The 22,050-nt window shown below is 35.5% G+C and overlaps 1 protein-coding gene across 1 annotated transcript in view; it reads left to right on the top strand.

Moving 5' to 3' along the window:
• DNAH12 (dynein axonemal heavy chain 12) overlaps positions 1-22,050 on the top strand; it is a 235,762-nt gene that overhangs the window by 123,128 nt on the left and 90,584 nt on the right. The window contains exons 31-36 of the mRNA XM_082412044.1: positions 5,837-5,946; positions 8,618-8,801; positions 8,934-9,074; positions 12,745-12,828; positions 13,372-13,560; positions 20,966-21,085. Coding sequence (XP_082268170.1) covers positions 5,837-5,946; positions 8,618-8,801; positions 8,934-9,074; positions 12,745-12,828; positions 13,372-13,560; positions 20,966-21,085 — 828 coding nt within the window. The remainder of the gene's footprint in view (positions 1-5,836; positions 5,947-8,617; positions 8,802-8,933; positions 9,075-12,744; positions 12,829-13,371; positions 13,561-20,965; positions 21,086-22,050) is intronic.

The raw sequence follows: 22,050 nt of genomic DNA, 5'->3' as shown, positions 1-22,050 counted from the left end.
TTTTTTGTTGCAATGGTCAATGGGAGTGTTTCCTTAATTTCTCTTTCTGGTTTTTCGTTGTTGTTGTATAGGAATGCCAGAGATTTCTGTGCATTAATTTTGTATCCTGCAACCTTACCAAATTCATTGATTAGTTGTAGTAGTTTTCTGGTGGCATCTTTAGGATTCTCTATGTATAGTATCATGTCATCTGCAAACAGTGACAGTTTTACTTCTTCTTTTCCAATTTGTATTCCTTTTGTTTCTTTTTCTTCTCTGATTGCTGTGGCTGGAACTTCCAAAACTATGTTGAATAAGAGTGGCGAGAGTGGACATCCTTGTCTAGTTCCTGATCTTAGAGGAAATGCTTTCAGTTTTTCACCATTGAGTATGATGCTCACTGTGGGTTTGTCGTATATGGCGTTTATTATGTTGAGGTTGGTTCCCTCTATGCCCATTTTCTGGAGAGTTTTTATCATAAATGGGTGTTGAATTTTGTCAGAAGCTTTTTCTGCATCTGTTGAGATGATCATATAGCTTTATTCCTTAATTTGTTAATGTGGTGTATCACATTGACTGATTTGCATATATTGAAAAATCCTTGCATCCCTGGGATAAATCCCACTTGATCATGGTGTATGATCCTTTTAATGTGATGTTGGATTCTGTTTGATAGTATTTTGTTCAGGATTTTTGCATCTATGTTCATCAGTGATATTGGTCTATAATTTTCTTTTTTTTGTGGTATCTTTTTCTGGTTTTGGTATCAGGGTGATGGTGGCTTCGTAGAATGAATTTGGGAGTGTTTCTCCCTCTGCAATTTTTTGGAAGAGTTTGAGAAGGACCGGTGTTAGCTCTTCTCTAAATATTTGATAGAATTCACCTGTGAAGACAACTGGTCCTGGACTTTTGTTTGTTGTAAGATTTTTAATTATGGTTTCAATTTCATTACTTGTGATAGGTCTGTTTATATTTTCTAATTCTTCCTGGTTCAGTCTTGGAAAATTGTACCTTTCCAAGAGTTTGTCCATTTCTTCGTGGTTGTCCATTTTATTGGCATATAGTTGTTTGTAGTAGTCTTTTATAATCCTTTGTATTTCTGCAGTGTCAATTGTGATTTCTCCCTTTTCATTTTTAATTTTATTGATTTGCATCCTTTCCCTTTTTTTCTTAATGAGTCTGGCTAAGGGTTTATCAATTTTGTTTATCTTCTTAAAGAACCAGCTTTTAGTTTTATTGATGTTTGCTATTGTTTTCTTCTTTTCTATTTCATTTATTTATGCTCTGATCTTTAAGATGTCTTTCCTTCTACTGACTTTGGGTTTTCTTTTTTCTTCTTTTTCTAGTTGTTTTAAGTGTAGGGTTAAATTGTTTATTTGAGATTTTTCTTGCTTCTTGAGATGAGATTGAATTGCTATAAACTTCCCTCTTAGAACTGCTTTTGCTGCATCCCATAGATTTTGGGTCGTCGTGTTTTTGTTGTCATTTGTCTCTAGCTATTTTTTGATTTCCTCTTTGATTTCTTCCGTGATCTCTTGGTTATTTAGTAGCGCACTGATTAGCCTCCATGTATTTGTGTTTTTTACAGTTTTTTTCCCTGTAATTGATTTCCAGTCTCATAGCGTTGTGGTCAGAAAAGATGCTTGATACAATTTCAATTTTCTTAAATTTTCTGAGGCTTGATTTGTGACCTAAGATGTGATCTGTCCTGGAGAATGTTCCGTTTGTACTTGAGAAGAAAGTGTCTTCTGCCAATTTTAGGTGGCATGTTCTATAAATATAAATTAGATCTATCTGGTCTATTGTGTCATTTAAAGCTTGTGTTACCTTATTTATTTTCTGTTTGGATGATCTGTCCATTGGAGTAAGTGGGGTGTTAAAGTCACCTACTATTATTGTATTACTGTCGATTTGTCCTTTCATGGTTGTTAGCATTTGCCTTATGTATTGAGGTGCTCCTATGTTGGGTGCATAAATATATTGTTATATCTTCTTCTTGGATAAATCTTTGATCATTATGTAGTGTCCCTCTTTATCACTTGTAATAGTCTTTATTTTAAAGTCTGTTTTACCTGATATGAGTATTGCTACTCCAGCTTTCTTTTGATTTCCATTTGCATGGAATATCTTTTTCCATCCCTTCACTTTCAGTATGTATGTGTCCCTAGGTCTGAAGTGGGTCTCTTGTAGACAGCATATATATAGGTTTGTTTTTGTATCCATTCAGCCAGTCTGTGTCTTTTGTTTGGGGCATTTAATCCATTTACATTCAAGGTTATTATTGATATATATGTTTCTATTACCATTTTCTTAATTGTTTTGGGTTTGTTTTTGTGGGTCTTTTTCTTCTCTTGTGTTTCCCACCTAAAGAAGTTTCTTTAGCCTTTGCTGTAAAGCTGGTTTGGTGGTGCTGAATTCTCTTATCTTTTGCTTGTCTGAAAAGCTTTTGACTTCTCCATTGAATCTGAATGAGATCCTTGCTGGGTAGAGTAATCTTGGTTATAGGTTTTTCTCTTTCATCACTTTAAGTATATCCTGCCACTCCCTTCTGGCCTGCAGAGTTTCCACTGAAAAATCAGCTGATAACCTTATGGGGATTCCTTTGTATGTTATTTTTTTGTTTTTCCCTTGTTGCTTTTAATATTTTTTCTTTGAATTTAATTTTTGTTAGTTTGATTAATATGTGTCTTGGTGTGTTTTCCGTAGGGTTTATCCTGTATAGGATTCTCTGTGCTTCTTGGACTTGGGTGACTCTTTCCTTTCCCATGTTAGGGAAGTTTTCGACTATAATCTCTTCAAATATTTTCTCAGACCCTTTCTTTTTCTCTTCTTCTTCTGGGACCCCTATAATTCAAATGTTTGTGTGTTTAGTGTTGTCCCAGAAGTCTCTGAGATTGTCTTCAATTCTTTTCATTCTTTTTTCTTTATTCTGCTCCTCAGCAGTTATCTCCACTATTTTGTCTCCCAGGTCACTTATCTGTTCTTCTGCCTCAGTTATTCTGTTATTGATTCCTTCTAGTGTATTTTTCATTTCAGTTATTGTGTTGTTCATCTCTGTTTGTTTGTTCTTCAGTTCTTCTAGATCTTTTTTAGACATTTCTTGTATTTTCTCAATCCGTGCCTCCATTCTATTTCCAAGATTCTGGATCATCTTTACTATCATTACTCTGAATTCTTTTTCAGGTAGATTGCCTCCTATTTCCTCTTCATTTTTTTGGTCTTATAGGTTTTTACCTTGCTCCTTCATCTGTGACATATTTTTTTGCCTTCTCTCTTTTTTTTTTTTTTTTTTTTTTTTTAATGAATGGGATTGTGTTCCTGTCTTACTGGTTGTTTGGCCTGAGGCTTCCAGCACTGGAGTTTGTAGGCTATTGGGTAGAGCTGGATCTTGGTGCTGAGATGAGGAACTCTGTGAGACCTCACTCTGATGAATATTACCTGGGGTCTGAGGTTCTCTGTTAGTCCAGTGGTTCAGACTTGGAGCTCCTACTGCAGAGCTTCCGTGCAATCCCCAGCTCATGACCCAAGATCCTGCAAGCCATGTGGGGTGGCAAAAAAAAAGAGAACAATAACAAAGTAAAAAATAAAATTAGACTAGGAAACTTAACAGATATTTTAGAAAGAATATAAAAATGAAAATATAGATGAATCAACAACCGGAAGGTACATCAAGAGCACAATAGTAAAAAAGAGGAGGAGGGAAAAGAAAAAAAAAAGGGGGAGAAGGGAAGGCCTTGGCTGTGGAGGGTGGGGCCTAAGCAAGGGCAAGGTTTGGGTGGTGGGTGGGGCCTATGCTTAGTACCCACAGGGCTGGAAAAGGCCCTGGGGCTGTGGGGGCTGGGGCTTAGGTTCAAGAAACAGAAGGCGCCCAGGCATGCCCCCCACCCCTGGTCTCAGAGGACAGGGGACCTCACCTGGGAGCCCAGCAGGCTTCCTGGGCTCGATTGGGCAGGGCAAACACCCTCCTCTCCTCTCCTGCTCCTCCAGTGTGGGAGGGCCCCTCCTACCTGCCTCTCCTGATCTCCCTGACCTCCCTCCTATGCTCCCAGGACCCATGCGGGGCTTTGGAGGGGGGGTACCCTCTTGGGAGCTCAGCAGGCTCCCCAGCCCGAGTGGGCCAAGCGATCACCCTCTACTCCTGTCCTGCTCTTCCCGGAGAGTCCCTCCCACCTGCCTCTCCTGATCTTCCCTGCCTCAGGGGTGCCAATCCTGTCTGGCTTCCACTTCTCCTCCCCTGTCAGTCCCCCTACGTCCTACTGGTTCACTTTGGGGTTCCTCCCATCTCCTTGGGCGTTGGAGTCCCCCACCAGCTGAGGGAAGGCGCCCTATTTGTGGGGAGAAGCTAACTCCACGTCTTCCCACACTGCCATCTTGACTCCAGCTCCCCAATGAATTCTTAATTTCACATATTTTATTTTTTTCAGTTTTAGTGTATCCAATTTGGTTTTATTAAGAGATCCCATATCTTTGCTTAAATTCTTCATTTTTCATCTATTTTTTGTCATATTGTCCATTTTCTTTTATACATTTATACAAGTTATTTATTTATTTGTAAATATTTATTTATTTATTTGCCTGTGCCAGGTCTTAGTAGTGGCACACGGGATCTTCATTGCCATGTGCAGGATCTTTGTTGCAGCATGTGGGCTCCTTTAGTTGAGGCATGCAGGATCTAGTTCCCTGACCAGGGATCGAACCCGTGCCCCCTGTATTGGGAGCACAGGGTCTTAACCACTGGACCACCAGGGAAGTCCCAAAAGTTATTTTAATGTTTTGTCTGCTAATTATAACATCTAGGTCAACTGTGATTTTGTTTTATTTAATTTTTTTTTCTACTGATCATCAGCTTTTTTTTCTCATGACTTGTATTAAAAATTGTATAGAAAATAATTGTAGAGGCTGAACTGGTATTATTTTTCTGCAGAAAAACCATGCTTTTCCTTTTTCAGATCGCTAGATTGAGCTGTTGATCAGTTCAATCAGGAGTTGACCTAAGCCAGAGTTTTGTTTCAGAATTATTGAGCTTTAGTTTACCTCTGGTTTCAAATGTCTTTAGAGTGAAAATTGTCCTATTGTATAATAAGGCCCTTCCTATAGCAGCATTCTGGGATATAAGCATCTGAAGACTAAGAAAATCTCTCTCTATGTGCCTTTCTAGCTAAGCCTTTGATTTCTTATGTCACTTCAGACTCAGCAAAAGCATAGGCCGTGGAAAAACCAGCTTTGCATTTGAGGCTCCTCCAGTTTTATGAAGTTCACATAAGTCCACATGACCATTAAAATATCTGTTATTTTCTCCTTACTTCAACAAAGTCCCTCTGCCTATAGCAGGCTCAATCCAATGCCCAATATGTCTATACTTGCTCCCAGAGGCAAAATTAGCTGTTGATCTGTGTTTACCTAGGAAAGGCTCATCCCTTTCTGAAGTTTAATTCCTTTAGACTTATTTGCATCCAAAGTGCTCCTGTATCTTTAAAAGCTTTGTAATTTTTGTAACCTCTGTTTATTTCTATTTACTATAGTGTGAAGGATTGTTTGGCATGTCCTTCTATATCCTAACCAAAAGTGAAATTCTGGAAAAACTATTAAGAGGAGTTGTTTTCATGCAGCGTACACCCAATGCTATGGTGCCATAATCATTGATAACTTATAATGGGGAATACTAATATTTTTAAAGTATTTTAATTTTATTTGTTCCTCCTTTTAATTAAAAAATAAAGTTTCAAGAAATAATTTATAAATATAAGAAGATACAATTTTCTTATTTCTAAATGAAAAGTCCACATTTATAAGACATGAATGACATGATTTATAATATCATTTTGTAGAAATGCATTCCATTTTTCTTTTATTTTAGGAATTTTTGGAATGTGCTCATGAAGCCTGCAAAGTACATAATCTTCAGCCTGTTAAATTTTTTCTTGAAAAAATGATTCAGACATATGAGATGATGATTGTTAGACATGGGTAAGATTATAGATTATAGATAGTCTGCCATAGTTAGATGTTGTTTTTTAAGTTAAACTATTAAAACAACTAAAATTTGTGAACTAAAAGACTCAGCAAACTTTGTATGCTAGGTAGGCTAGGGAACAACGCCCCCCTCCCCACCATCTCCATTCCAGTAGCTTAAAAACAAAGTTTTATTTCTCTCTCATGTTGCCTGTCCAAAAAGGAGTGGTAAGGAGTACTCATTCAGTGATGTAGCACTAATGACCACCACAGTTTGCCCTTTTGATCATCAAATATGTTATTTGCTCTACTTCATGCACGTAGAACACACTTTTCCTTTCCCAGGGAGACAACCTAAAAGTTCTGATCAATCAATGAACCAGACTCAAAGTATAGGATCTCTAGGTGATGCGTGATAGTTTGTGTATCAGATTTGGAAGCTGTTCTTCTTGCTCCAAAGACCTAAAACTACAAAGACAAGTTATCTGCCCTGCATACATCCAGTATTATAATAGTGGGTTTACCAGAGCAGGATTATCAGAGCAAATACTCCCATTCAGAAACTGAAGAATAAGAGACAAAGCCAACACTTGTCAGTAGCAGTTCTGAAACCCAGCTGTGCGTGTGGGAGCCCAGTTCCAGAGATAGATTGTGAAACTACTGGAGTTTAAACTTCAGAACCTCTTATTTGTAGAGGCCCCTCCAGGGAGTCATAATCATTTTATATATAATTTATTGGAAAGGGTGTCATTAAAGTGGCGGTGGACATTTTTGTATTTGTAATTACATATATATTTTTTTCCTTAGAAAGCTTTCCCCACCAATTGTATAAACTGAAATCCCCATAAAACCTTTATCTATTTCTGCTTGATTTTGCTCCCTGAGAGAGGCTTTCCAGTAACCTCTGCTCTGTGGACTTTGGTTCAGCCTTTTGAGAGGTCTTTCTATCTCCATTTTCTTCCCTGGTCACATGTGAGGTGGACAATAGAGAAAATATCCTTGGGAGCTGAGAAATGTTTTCAGCCCACTTACTGCCTATAGAAAGTTGAAGTCTCAAAGGTCATGATTTTTTTAAATGCAAAATTAAAAAAAAACCAAACCTTTGTATTATATAAATTTTCAAACATATATAATAATAGAGGGAATTAGTACAGTCAACCCTCATGCATTCAGTACCTAAGAGTCTTCTTTACATCTTAAACATTCACATGTGTTTTAGCCTAGACTCATGGTTTCTTTGTCAGTAAACTCTCTCAAAAACTATTTAATAAGTTTATTTTTATTTGATTCCAGGTAGTTCCATGTGCCAGTAGCCACAACTATAGTCCTTATTAAGTCATACCTTTCTAAACTTCCTTGTAGTATCCTTGAACATATTAGGCTTAGGTGAGAGGGTCCCACCCTTAATCTATTTTCCCTAAATTATCTCACCATCCTGAAATGATTACTGGGAACCATATTAATCTTTCATAGGTTTTAATAAAGTGATACAATGGCCCTACTCTTGATTTGATCCTTGATACTAGGCTGAGTTGATCTTTGTTGTTCAAAGATTTTCTCAATTTATGTTTTACCAATTGCAGGTGAGAATAAATTACCTCATTCAATCCCTCAAGTCTCTGAATTTCTCAACTCCCTCTACTTTCATTCCTGCTTGCAAACTGGCCATATTTTCTTAAGCTTATTTCTTTTTGTAGTTCCTTGTTAAATACAGCCATCAGCTGCCAATATATACTAATAATATTCTGTTCACTATCCTTTTCCCTTAAAACTACAATTTCATTAGATATATTATCTATCTTCCAGGTTATCTCAGGGATAAATTTACCAAATGTTTGATCATTGCATAATATTAATTGCCAATCCTTTAGCCGCCACCCACAACCTAGCCTCTAAGCCAGTGCCACTTATTTTAGTCTTTTTTATTATGGCAAGAATGCCTTTTGCCCTTCTAGTTACCAATTTCTATCAATAAGGATGGGCTAGGTTATTCCATAGAAACAATCAGCACCCAAATCTTAGTGACTTAAAAACAAAGATGTATTTCTCATTCGTACTGTTTCCATTATAGTTTAACAGGGAGGTTCTGCTCATCATAATCACTCAGGTCCCAGGCTGTTGGAGCAGCCACCATCTCAACATTGTGCGTCCCAGGTGTGCTAGAGGGAAAGGAGAGCTCTGTAAGGTCCCTCAGTGGTAATTATCTATTCCCTAAGAAGCAACACCCATCATTTCCATTTATTACTCCTTAGTCACCTAGTATTCTCACAAGAGAGTGAGGAATCCTATGCGCCAGGAGAGAGGAGATTCAGAAATTTTTGGCAAAGAGCACTATAGCAAGTGAAATCTAGAAGAAAAGTGAATCTTCTCCTCTCCTCTGCTTAGGAAACCCCAAGTCATTAAAAAAATTTTTTTGAGTATGCAGTTACTAAGTTTCCATTTTCATTTGGAAATTTTTAATTATCTTGTAGGTAATGGTATTAATGTCGAGAATTTGATTTAGAGATCAATCAATTAAGAAGTTAAATGTATTTCCCTTATATCTGAGAAAAATTAATATAATTTCAAAAATTATATGTAGTAATTATCATAGGGTAAAATTTTATATACCTATATATAGGGAAATAATTTAATTTACCATTATTTTTTAGAATCTTATTGTATAATGACTTCTTTTCCTTAATAGTTTTATGTTAGTAGGAGAGCCTTTTGCTGCTAAAACAAAAGTTCTGCATATGCTGGCTGATACTCTAACTCTTATGAATGAACGTGGCTATGGAGAGGAAGAAAAGGTCATTTATAGGACTGTAAACCCCAAATCCATTACTATGGGCCAACTTTTTGGACAATTTGACCCAGTGTCCCATGAGGTAATCTACAGTATAAACATTCTCCACTCTCATTGACAATGCACATTAAGCCAAGAAATTTGAAATGTTTTTGTATTATCACTTTACAGTTTTTTAAGGACACTTTCCAACTCTTCCTTTTTTCCTCCTCAGTGGACTGATGGTATTGTGGCTAACACTTTTAGAGAATTTGCCTTATCAGAAACACCTGACCGGAAATGGGTTGTATTTGATGGTCCCATTGACACTTTGTGGATAGAGAGCATGAACACAGTATTAGATGATAATAAAAAGGTAAATCATCATGATTAAAAGCAAAACAGATGCACAATATGAATATACTTAACACTACTCAACTGTAAAGTTAAAAATGGCTAATATGGTAAATTTATGTTATTTTTTTTACCACAATTAAAAAAGCAAAGCAGATGCAGATAGGCATAAACAATGTTATGTGTTCAACAACTAATTATCTCAGACTATATATTTAAAATAAGGGATGCACCAAATTGAATAAGTTTATCAATTATCTTTTCAATGAAAACTATGCTGTAGTAAGTTCTTAATTTTTTAATTAGAATGAAATATATTAAATTAATGAAATATTAATTCATTAATGAATATATTAATTTAATGAAATATATTAAAATTACTGTATTACTGTATTAATGTACTGTACTGTATTACTGTATTAAAATTACTGTATTAGCAGGAAAGCATAGTAATGTAATGGGTGGCAATAAGTTAAGCGACTACAGTGTTAAGGTTTCTTATAGAACTTTAATATTTTAGAAGAAAATAAAAAGCCCTCATTCTTTTTTTTTTTTTTGGTATGGTTTTCTTTATTATTAGCATCTTGCATTAGTATAGTAAATTTGTCACAATTAATGAACCTATATTAATACTTATTAACTAAAGCCCATACTTTATATAAATTTCCTTGGTTTTACCTAATCCCACATTTCTGGTTGTAGGATCTTATCCAGGATACCATATTTAGTCATCATGTCTCCTTAGGCTTCTCCTGGCCCTCATTCTTTTTTGAAAACATCAGTTGCTTGAGTGCTTATACGTGGTACATTACCTTAAACCTATGAGATATACAAAAAAAGAGAAAATGGAAGTCTTCTAGTATTTATTTTAATTGAGAGATAACATAAGTATAAAATGTGCACTAAGTTTAAGTTTAGATTCTAAGATTTTTTTACATATGTGTACACTCACATAACCATCACCTAAATAAAAGTGCATAAAATTTATTGCCCCCTACAAAGTTCACTCATGTCCCTACCCAATCAGTATACCCTCCCCAAGGGGCAATCACTATTCTGACTTCTACTGTGATAAATAGTTTTACCAGTTCTTGAACTTCGTATAAATAGAATCATACTCTTTAGTGTTTTCTTTCATTTGGTCAGTATAGTGATCTGTGATATTTATATTGTAGATCTATTTTATTTATTTATTTATTATTCTTTTTGTGTCTGTATTAGTACTCTACTGTGTTAGTATATCACAATTTATTTTTTGCTTTTATGAAATAATTATAATACTAAATAAGCAAACTAATTTAATTAACATTCAAACATATACTCCAGTACTTTATCATAGGTGGTTAGTCATTTGTTCATATTCTTTCTTTCATTCAGTCAGTCAGTCATATTGATTGAACTAAAGGGGAAAGTAAACAGAGGAGAAATAGTGATGATTCAGAAGAGAGGGGTTAATCAGTCCAGTCAAGTCTAAGGATTCAGAGCCAAATGGAAGGATTGTTTCATATTGGATGAGAGGAGAGCAGGAAAGGTGAATGTATGGCTTTGATAGTGGAAATTTGAAGGCAAATCCTTTTGATGATTTATTTTTCCTTTGTGCAGTGGCAGGCCCTGGTTCTTTGTATACTCAAGGAGAAAGGGGAAGATTTAAATTAGCCATCATGAAAAATGGGAAAGACAGCTGCCTAGGAAAACATAGAAGCATATCTGAGTGTTATGGAGAACCTGATGGAGTTGAAGACCATGAGTTATAAACTATAGTGCCAAAGTCTGCCTGTGTGAGATTTTTCTCTACCAATTTAAGCACCTTGGATGTGGGTGTAGATAATGTTGCCAGACTGGAAATACAGAAAGACTTTAAAGATATTGGCATGAGAACGATAGAAATGCTGGACCATAGAACAGAAGCTACCTAAAGAAAGAAGTAAAAACAACAGGGATATGAAAATCTCTATGAAAATGAAGAGCAAATATAGTAGGAGTCAATGAGTGAGAGAGCTGGATGGAGCAGAGACTTGAATGCTCAGAATTGTGTAGTGTTCCAGGAGAGAAGGTCCCAGGTATCTAAGGTGGATGGCTGGAGTGGAGTAGGGGAGATGTACGTGAAGACAAGGTAGTTAAATACCGGAGGCAGGGAGCAGGGGTGCTGTAATGAGATGTTTCCCCTTATGAACATTGGATCAGGCCAGAGTTATAGTAGAGAGAAAGAGACTGAGCCAGCTGTCAAAGGTTTTAGCCAAGCAGGAGTTGTCGAAGGAGCAAGGGCTGTAATAGAGGATGGAATAGAAGTAGTTGGGAAATAGCATGGGGGAGCGAGGAGAATGTTGACTCCCCCTCCCAAATTTGTAGCAAGAAGAAGAATGTTTGCTGAAACAGCCTGGTAGAAACTTAAAAGTATTCTAGACAAGCATTGTCCAATAGAACTTTCTGTAGTGATGGACATATCTGCACTGTCCAATAAGGTAGCTACTAGTCACATGCGGCTGTTGAGCATTTAAAATGTGGCTAAGTGCAATAGAAGAACTGAATTTTAAATTTTATCTAATTAAAATGAAATATAAATAGCCACATATGATTACTGACTGTCTTATTGGACAATCCAGCACTAGACCGTTCATTCATTTTACAGATAAGAAACAGATCCAGAAATGTTAAATGCTGCATTGTTGACGAACTAGATACGGGCAAAATTGGGATTAGAGTAATGAATCAGAGATGAAGCACTGAAAAATAAATGTAGAGGAAGAATTTTGAAGACTTAATAATGCAATTAATTTGGGGTATCAACAGTTTATAATTATTACCAACATTATTAAAAGTTAATGATAATTCCAAAGGTGGAAGCCAAGGAGATTGAGAGGATACAATGGCTTTAATAATAATGGACAAGATAGGAATTTGGCAGAAAGGACACAGTTGATAAATTCAGTTTTTCACATATTTGATTAAAGAGGAATGTTTTAGATTAAGCCCAATGCATAGTCCTTGATTGAATTTTGGTTTGAATCAATCAGTTGAAAAGACATTTCTTATACAACTGGGAATATTTGAGTATTGGCTGAGTATTAGATGATATTAAGGAATTATTGGTAATTTTGTTAGATGTGATAATGTTATTGTGGTTATATAGAAAAGTCCTTATTTTTAAAGATGAATATTGACATATTTGGATGTGAAATGCCATGATGTTTGTAATGATCTTTAAAATACTTTTTAAAAAGACTAAGTAAATATGGCAAAATGTTAACATAGGTTAAATCTACGAGATGGGTATGTGAGTGTTCATAGTATTCTCTATTTTTTCTATTTCTCTTTTTTTATTAATAAAAAAGGTCTTATGACAACTTTATAAAATCAGGAGTGTTTCATGTAATTTTTTAATAACAAAAGCTGACGTTTATATAGGATTTTATATTTTTTTCAATATATCATGTAGTTCCCCTCTCCCCTAATTCTATGAGAGGAAAATTATCCCTTTTTATAGATGAAGAGACTGAGAGTCAGAGATATTATATATTTGCTTACCTAGTAAGTAATTGACAGAACTAGACCTAGAATTAAGATTTTTCTGGCTTCCATTCTAATACTTATTCCATTATATCATAGGAGATACTTTAATAAATAGAATAAATTTTTACCTGAGAAGTTTGAGATTTGTTAAAAATAAACATTTGAAAAATTATTGCCTTCAGCTCTGCCTTATGAGTGGAGAAATCATTCAAATGTCCCCTCAAATGAGTCTCATCTTTGAAGCAATGGACCTTTCCCAGGCCTCAGTAAGTTCATAATTTAATATAACAGTAGTTTTTGTTTGTTCATTTATTCGTTTGTTCACTTTGTCAATAAGTACCTTTTATTATGTGTCAGAAAGGGAGTTAGGCACAAGGAATACAAAGATGAATAAGACACAGTGTATGCTCATTTAGGAAGGATGAGAACCATGCTAATAAATATATATATCCCAGTACAGAGCTACATGTTAAGTGCTCTAAGAATACGGAGGGGGCGAGCACCCAAGAGAGGAATGGGTAGAGGAGGAAGACAGTGGAAAATGTTTGAGTGTTTGATCTGGTTTTGAGGGGTAAGACTTCTCCGCAGAGACTGGTTGGGGCTGGGCATTCCAAATCATGACAAGATAACTTACAGAGACATGGAGCCGTGCCATATCTGGGGAACTGTAACTGCAAATGGTTTCATCGAGTGTATGTGAATGCTGTAGAGGAAGATAGGAGCCAGATCATGAAGGGCCTTATAAGTCATGCAAAGAATTAGTTAATAACTACCAGATTAGAAAAGGAAAACTTGTCTTTTTTCTGTAGCCTGCCACTGTAAGCCGCTGTGGCATGATTTATTTGGAGCCCTCACAGTTGGGATGGGAACCACTTGTGTCTTCTTGGTTGAATTCACTGAAAGGACCTCTACAGGAACCAGATCATCAAGCTCTTCTGAGAGGACTTTTTGACTGGTTAATACAGCCCACTTTAAGTCTTCGTAAGAAAAAATGCAAGGTAACACTATAATTCTCTTATACACTCAAATTTCTTTACTTTCCATTCAGTTTGACTAAGTCTGAAGTCAGAATGGTTGGATAAATAACTAAAATCAGTTTCTCCTTAGACATGTAGTATCCACTTTTTTAAAAAATTGGAATATTTATTATGACAATCCATGATTCACATGCAGTTGTAAGAAATAATACAGAGAGATCCCACATACATTCACCTAATGTCCCCCCATGGTAACATTTTGCAAGACTATATTATAATATCTATTGATCTTATTTACATTTCCCTAGTTATACTTCTGCTTGGGGCGGGGTGTGTGTGTGTGTATGTGTGTGCATGCATTTAATTTTTTTAATTTTAAAAATAAAAATTATAATACTTAAAGTGTACATGTTGATTTGATATACATATATGTAGTGAAATGATTACCACAGTCAAGCTAATTAACATATCTCCTCAAATAGTTAACATACTTTTGTGTGTGTGTGATGAGAGCACCTGAAATCTACTCTCTTAGCAAATTTCCAGTACTGATACATATTGTATCAGTATTATTAGCTAAAGTCATCATGTTGTACATTAGATCTCTAGACTTACTCATCCTGCATAGATGTAACTTTGTACTATTTGCCCAGTATCTCCCCATTTCTCTCACCTCCCCACCCCTGGTAACCTGTTTTACTCTCTGCTTCTTTTTATGTGTTCAACTTTTAGATTTTGCATACAAGTGAGATCATGCAGTTTTTTCCTTTCTGTGTCTGGCTTATTTCACTTAGCATAAAGTCCTCAAGTTTTGTTTATGTTGTTGAAAATGGCAGGATTTTCTTTTTTAAGAATGAATATTATTCCATTATATATATACCACAATATCTTTATCCATTCATCCACCAGGGGACACTTAGGTGTTTCCATATCTAGGCTATTGTGAATAATGCTTCAATGAACATGGGAGCACAGATATCTCTTTGAGGTACTTATTTCATTTCCTTTGGGTGCTGTATCTAGAGAAGGCATTGCTGGACCATATGGTAGTTCTATTTTTAGTTTTTTGAGGATTTTCCATAATGGCTGGACCAATTTACACTCCCACCACCAGTGCACAAGGGTTCTCTTTTCTCCTTATTCTCACCAACACTTATTATCTTTTATCTTTTTGATAATACCCATCCTAACAGGTGTGAGGTGATATTTCATTGTGGTTTTGATTTGCATTTCCTTGATGATTAGTGAGGCTGAGTGGCTTTTCATATACGTGTTGGCCATTTGTATGTTGTCTCCGGAAAAAAATGTCCATTCAGGTCCTATGCCCATTTAAAAAATTGGGTTGTTTGTGTTTTTGCTGTTGAGTTGTATGAGTTCCTTATATATTTAGGATATTAATTCCTTATTATATATATGACTTGCAGATATTTTTCTCCCATTCAGTAGGTTGCCTTTTCATTTTTTGATGGTTTCCTTTGCTGTGCAGAAAAGCTTATTAGTTTGATGTAGTCCCACTTGTTTATTTTTGTATTTTTGCCTGAGCTTTTGATGTCATATCCAAAAAAATCATTGCCAAGCCAGTGTCAAGGAGCTTCCCCCCCCCCCCCCCCGCCGCCCCCCCATCATGTTTTCTTCTAGGAGTTTTATGGTTTCAGGTTTTACATTTAAGTCTAATTCATCTCAAGCTGATTTTTATGTCTAGTGCAAGGTAAGGGTCCCATTTCATTCATTTACATGTGGACATCCAGTTTTTTCAACACCAGTTATTAAGGAGACTATCTTTCCTCATTGTATATTCTTGGCACCATTGCCAAAGATCAGCTGACCATATATGGTTGGGTTTATTTCTACTCTGTTCCACTGGTTTATATGTCCGTTTTTATGCCTCTACCATTCTGTTTTGTACTAGAGCTTTGTAATATAATTTGAAATCAGGAAGTGTGATGTCTCCAACTTTACTCTTCTCTCTTAAGATTACTTTGGCTATTTGAGGTCTTTTGTGGTTCCATACAAATTTTAGAATTGGTTTTTCTATTTTTGTAAAAAATGTCATTGGAATATTGATAGTGATTGCATTGAATCTGTAGTTCACTTGGGTAGGATGGACATTCTTCCAATCCTTGAGCACAGAATATCTTTCCATTTATTTGTGTCTTCAGTTTCTTTCATTACTGTTTTATAGTTTTCAGTGTACAGATATTCCACTTCCTTGGTTAAATTTATTCTTAAGTATTTTATTCTTTTTGATGCTATCATAAATGGGATTGTTTTCTTGATTTCCTTTCTAAATAGGTCATTGTTGATGAAAAGAAATGCAACTGATTTTTGTGAGTTGGTTTTGTATCCTGCAGCTTTATTGAATTTATTAGTTCTAAAATGTTGTGTCCCCCCTTCCCTCCCATCTCTGTGGAGTCTTTAAGGTTTCTACAAATAGGATTATGTCATCTGCAAAGAGAGATAAATTTACTTTTTCTTTTCTGATTTGCATGTCTTTTATTTCTTTTTCTTGTCTCATTGTTCTTGCTAGTACTTCTGGCACTGTATTGAATAAAAGTGGTGAGAGGGGGCATCCTTGCCTTGTACCAGATCTTAGAGGAAAAGCTTTTAGTTTTACCCAATTATGATTTTAACTCTGGGATTTTCATAAGTGGCCTTTATTTTGTTGCAGAGATTTTTATCATGAATGGATATTGAACTTTGTCAAATGTTTTTTTCTGAATCTATTCAGATGATTATGTGGTTTTATGTTTCATTCTGTTAATGTGTTGCATCACATTGATTGATTTGCATATGTTAAACCAACCTTGGATCCCAGGGATAAATCCCATTTGGTTATGGTGTATTCTCTTTTTGATGAGTTGTTGAATTCAGTTTGCTAGTATTTTGTTGGGGATTTTTGCATCTACATTCATCAGAGATACTGACCTATAGTTTTCTGTTTTTTTGTTTTTTTCTTGTGGTGGCTTTCTCTGGCTTTGATATTAGGGTAATGCTGGCTTCAGAGAATGCGTTCAGAAGTATTCCCTCTACTTCTGTTTTTTGAAGAGTTTGAGAAGGATTTTTATTAATTCTTCTTTGAATGTTCGGTAGAATTGTGAAGCTGTGAAGTCATCTGGCCCTGGGAATTTTTGTTGGGAAGTATTTGGTTACGACTTCAATCTCCTTATTTGTTATTGGTCTATTCAGGCTTTCTGTTTCTTCTCTATTCAGTTGTGGTAGGTTGTATGTTTCTAGGAATTTATCCATTTCTTCTAGATTATCCAGTTTGTTTGCATATAATTGTTCATAATAGTTCCTTATTATTTCTTTCTATTTCTGAGTCATCCATTGCAATGTCTCCTCTTTCATTTCTGATTGTATTTATTTGAGTCTTCTCTCTTTTTTCTTGGTTAGTCTAGCTAAGGGTTTGTTTATTTAGTATATTTTTTCAAGAAACCAACTCTTAGTTTTGTTGATTTTTTTTCTGTTGTTTTTCTAGTCTCTATTTGATTTATTCCTACTCTGATCTTTATTATTTCCTTCCTTCTGCCAACTGTGAAATTAGTTTGTTCTTCTTTTTCTAGTTCTCTGAGGTGTAAAATTAGGTTGTTTATTTGAGATCTTTTTTCTTTTTTAATGAAAGTGTTCATTGCTATAAACTTCCTCTTAGTACTGCTTTTGGTGTACCTCATAAGTTTTGGTATTATTGTTTCCATTTTCATTTGTCTCAGGATATTTTTTGATTTCCTCTTTGACCCAGTGGTTGTACAAGAGTATGTTATTTAGTTTCCACATATTTGTGAATTTTCTCTTTTTTTTTTTTTCTGATTTCTAGTTTTAATCCATTGTGGTCAGAAAAGATACTTGGTATAATTTCAATCTTCTTAAGTTTCTTAAGACTTGTTTTGTGATCTAACATGGGGTCTATCCTAAAGAATATTCTTTGTGCACTGGAAAAGCATGTATATTCTGCTCTTGGGTGAAAAGTTGTGTATATCTGTTAGGTATATTTGGTCTATGGTGTTGTTCAAGTTCACTGTTTCTATACTGATTTTCTGTCTGGATATTCTATCCCTTATTGAAAATGGGATATTGAAGTCTCCTAATTATTATTGTATTGCTATCAGTTTCTCCTTTCATATCAGTTAGTATTTGTTTTATATACTTAGGTGCTCTGATGTTGGGTGCATATGTATTTACAGTTGCTTTATCTTCCTATTCAATTGATCATTTTATCATTATGTAATAATAACCTTCTTTGTCTCTAGAGATAGTTTTTGACTTAAAGTCTACTTCGTATTATTTAAGTATAGCCACTCCTGCTTTCCTTTGGTTACCATTTGTATGGAATATCTTTTTCCATCCCTTCATATTCAGCCTATGTGTGTCCTTGAATCTAAAGTGAGTTTCTTACAGACACCATACAGTTGGATCTTTGTTTTTTTTATCTATTCAGCTGCTCTGTATCGTTTTACTGGGGAGTTTAACCTATTTACATTTAAACTATCTATTGCTAGGAAAGAATTTACTATTGCTGTTTTAAAAACTATTTTCTGTTTATCTTGTAGTTCTTTTGTCCCTCTTTTCTCTCTTGCTGTCTTCCTTTGTGTTTTTTTTTTTTTTTTTGTATTGATAGGCTTTGATTCCTTTCTCTTTTTCTTTTGTGTAACTTCTATAAGTATTTTCTTTGTTGTTACCAAGGAGCTTACATATATTATCTTAAAACAGGGTACTTTAAGCTGATAACAACTTAATTCATTTACATGTAAGAACTCTCCACTTTTATCCCTCCTTTCCCCACATTGTAGGCTATTGATGTCACAATTAACATTTATTTATAGTATATATCCATTAACATAATTTAGTTATAGTTGTTTTTAATACTTTTGTCCTTTAGCTTTTATAGTTGAATTAAAAGTGATTTACACAGCACCATTATAGCAATATCCACCTTTGTTTTTTTTAAATTTTATTTTATTTAGTTATTTATTTTTGTCTGTGTTGGGTCTTCATTGCTGTTTGCGGGCTTTCTCTAGTTGCGGTGAGTGGGGACTACTCTTCGTTGCGGTGCACGGGCTTCCCATTGCAGTGGCTTCTCTTGTAGCAGAGCATGGGCTCTAGGCGCATGGGCTTCAGTAGTTGTGGCACACGGGCTCAGTAGTTGTGGCTTGAGGGCTCTAGAGCACAGGCTCAGTAGTTGTGGTGCATGGGCTTAGTTGCTCCACGGCATGTGGGATCTTCCTGGACCAGGGCTCAAACCCATGTCCCCTGCATTGGCAGGTGGATTCTTAACCACTGTGCCACCAGGGAAGTCCCCACCACCCTGTGGTTTTATATTGCTGAAGTTACATCTGAATAACCCAGAGGTAAAATTTATTCCAGCTATACTCTTTGGATTAAAACTATAGTGACTAAAGATTTAAAAATTCCATATTTTAAAATTATTTTAGGGAATTCCCTGGCAGTCTAGTGGCTAGGACTCGGCGCTTTCACTGCCAGGGCCTGGCTTCAATCCCTGGTCAGGGAACTAAGATTCCACAAGCCAAGTGCCCCCCCCGCAAAAAATAAATAAATAAATAAAAAATAAAAGGATTTTAAATATGTACCTTTAAAAATTCACATATACATATAGTATTTTGTGAGAAAACTTTACATATTGTGTTAGTTTCCTGGGGCTGTTGTAACAGATTACTACACACTTGGTGACTTAAAGCAACAGAAATTTATTCTGTCACAGTTCTGGGGCCAGAAGTCTGAAATCAAGGTGTTGGCAAGAATGTGCTTCCTCTGGTAGCACTAAGGGAGACTCTTTCCTTATCTCTTCCAGCTTCTTTTGGCTCCAGCCCTTTTTTGACTTGTGCCTGCGTAACTCTAGTCTTTTTCTTCATGTTCACATGGCCTTCTACTCTGTGTGTCTCTCCACTATGTGACTTTTATAAGGATTTATGACTTTGAATTTAGGGCCCACCAGATAATCCAGAATGATCTCCTCATCTTAAGACTTTAACTTAATTACATTTTCAAAGACCCTTTTTCCAAATAAGATCACCTTTGTGGCTTCCTGGGATTAGGATGTGGATATATCTTTTTGGAGACCACCACATATAGAGAAGGGAAAAGAGTATTCAGTAGATTTTCATCCTAAAATACTATTTTGGAGATAGGAAAAATATCCTGCATAAAATAAAAGAAGACAATTTCACTTTATGAAGATTCTGTACGTCTCATAGAAAAAATATACAAATAATCATTTTTCAGTTTTTAAAATTTTAAAGCTAATACTATCCATTGTAAAAAATACAAAATAAACTTCATCTTTCTGATAATGAGTGATAGATTTTCTTTTCATAATTCATTCCCGTATTTTCCATAGCCAGTTAGTCCCCAGCTTCTATTGATTTTTCCCTCATTGCTAACTTTCGTATCTGTCTTCTCCTCTCCATCACAGTTCCTATGACCACCCCCCTTCATCCTGTCATAATAGCTTCAGTTCTGACCTTCATCATTTCCTACCTGAATCAATACAATAGAACTACTGTGGTCCAGTCTACATCCTGCTACCAGAATGAGGATTCCAAAACACAAATTCATTCCATTTACTCCCCTACTTAAAACCCTCCATTGGAACCCTCTTCGTCTTAGCATGACATCCTTAACATAGCTTATAAAGCCTTTCAGGATCTGACCCCTGTCTGCTTCTCAGGTTTCATTTCTTGCCATTCCTCTTTCACACCCTCTTTTCACGTCCTACAGAATCCCTTTAATACTCTGTGTCCACTCACATCTCCCTGTCTGTATATATGTTGTTTCCCCTGCCTTGAACATTATTCCCTTCTGCACCTGGTTAACTCAGACTTTCCTTCCAAATTCATCTCAGCTATTCCTTCATCTGGGAAATCTTCCTTGATTATTCCTCTCCTATTTCCCTCCTTGTCTTCCTACCTGGGTCTGGGCTAATTGTTTATCCCAAGTATTCTAGTAGCCTCCCACTACCTTGAGACTTCCTCTGTCATGTCATTATTATACCATATTATTTTAGTCTATTTAATTTCAATATCGCTTCTTTTCAGAGATCATGGGTTTTATTTTCATATCTCCTAGCTTGGTATATAGGTATACTGTGTTTTTGATAAATGTTTGTTGAATAAACAGATGAATAAATGGGTGTTATAAACTTCATTTCTACTATCTCTAGAGCATTGTTTATTCTCTTACTAGTTTTCATTTCTCAAAGAATTCAGAATAAGAATATGTTTTGCACAACTGTGTAATGTAATATGCTAGACTAAAATATTTGAGAGATTTTTATCATGCCTACACTTTAAATTCCTTAAGTTTAAATTTTATAAAGACCTTAGGAAAACTACATTTTTAAAATGAAATGTTTATTTTCTTTTATTATATAAATAAGATGAAAGTAAAGTATCTTATTCTTTTCACTTTGAAGGAACTGATTCCTACAAGCGATAGCAATGTAGTTGTATCTCTCACACGCCTCTTTGAAGTACTACTCTGTAACGTGGTAGAAAACGATCCTACCAGCAAGCACATTCGTGTTTGGATTATGGTTGGTTTTATACTTATTGTGTTTTTTAATTATGGAATAAAATATGCCTCTGGCAAATGATACTTGTGTTGAGAAAGACATTACAAGACCTAGAGCTGTTTTTTTGGTGAGCACCAAAAGAATACCTGAAGACATTAAAGTTGCCCTGACCTGGTATTCTGATTTAAAAAATGATTTAGAGAAAGTAAAATATGTCAGAATGAATCAAGACACCCTATTACTTATGAAAGATCATAATTTGATAAACACTTAATAAGGTGACAGTATTAAACCAATATGGACTTCAGGTGAATTGATCTTGTCTAAATGTTAAGCTAGAGTGTAGGCTACAACAAACTGGCTACGAAAGACTAGGAGCAGGCATCCAACCAGCTGGTTGGAGCATTGCAGGCAGAATTCATAGAGGATATATGTAGGAAGGAGTCAGTGGTCCAGGTTAGTTAATGTCTAGAGATCAGAGAATGCCAGAGAATAAGGCTCTCAGGGAGCCAAAGGAAAGAGGTGTTCTGTACTCTTCCCTGGTCTATGCTACTTTCCTATCCACCACCTTATTCTCAAATGCCTTGATCTCCTCTTTCAATCTATCTTCTATTCTACTCTGTGATAATAGCAGTTCCCTCCCATGGTTTTCCCTTCACTTTGTTGCCACAGAAAATTTTCTCTTAAAATATTTTGGATAGATTTTTCTAACTAGATAAGGCATGTACCTAGAGCAAAATTCAAAAGACAAAAGTAAGTTTTCCACCCATACCAGTCCCCCAGCCACCCTCAAGGCAACCACTATTACCAGTGCCTCATGTAGCCTGCTAGAGATATTTGATGCATATCCTCTTCTATATGTATACATATTTTATATATGTTAGCATACTATACGTACTGATTTGCATCTTTTCTCACAATACATTTTGGAGATCTTTCCGTATCAGTATTGGGTTACCTATTTTTTAAATAGCTACACGTATTCC

Source organism: Balaenoptera physalus, assembly GCF_965194825.1.
Source record: "Balaenoptera physalus genome assembly, chromosome: 11".
Lineage (NCBI taxonomy): Eukaryota > Metazoa > Chordata > Mammalia > Artiodactyla > Balaenopteridae > Balaenoptera > Balaenoptera physalus.
Note: the sequence above shows the minus strand (reverse complement) of the source record. Positions and strands in the feature narration are given on the sequence as shown.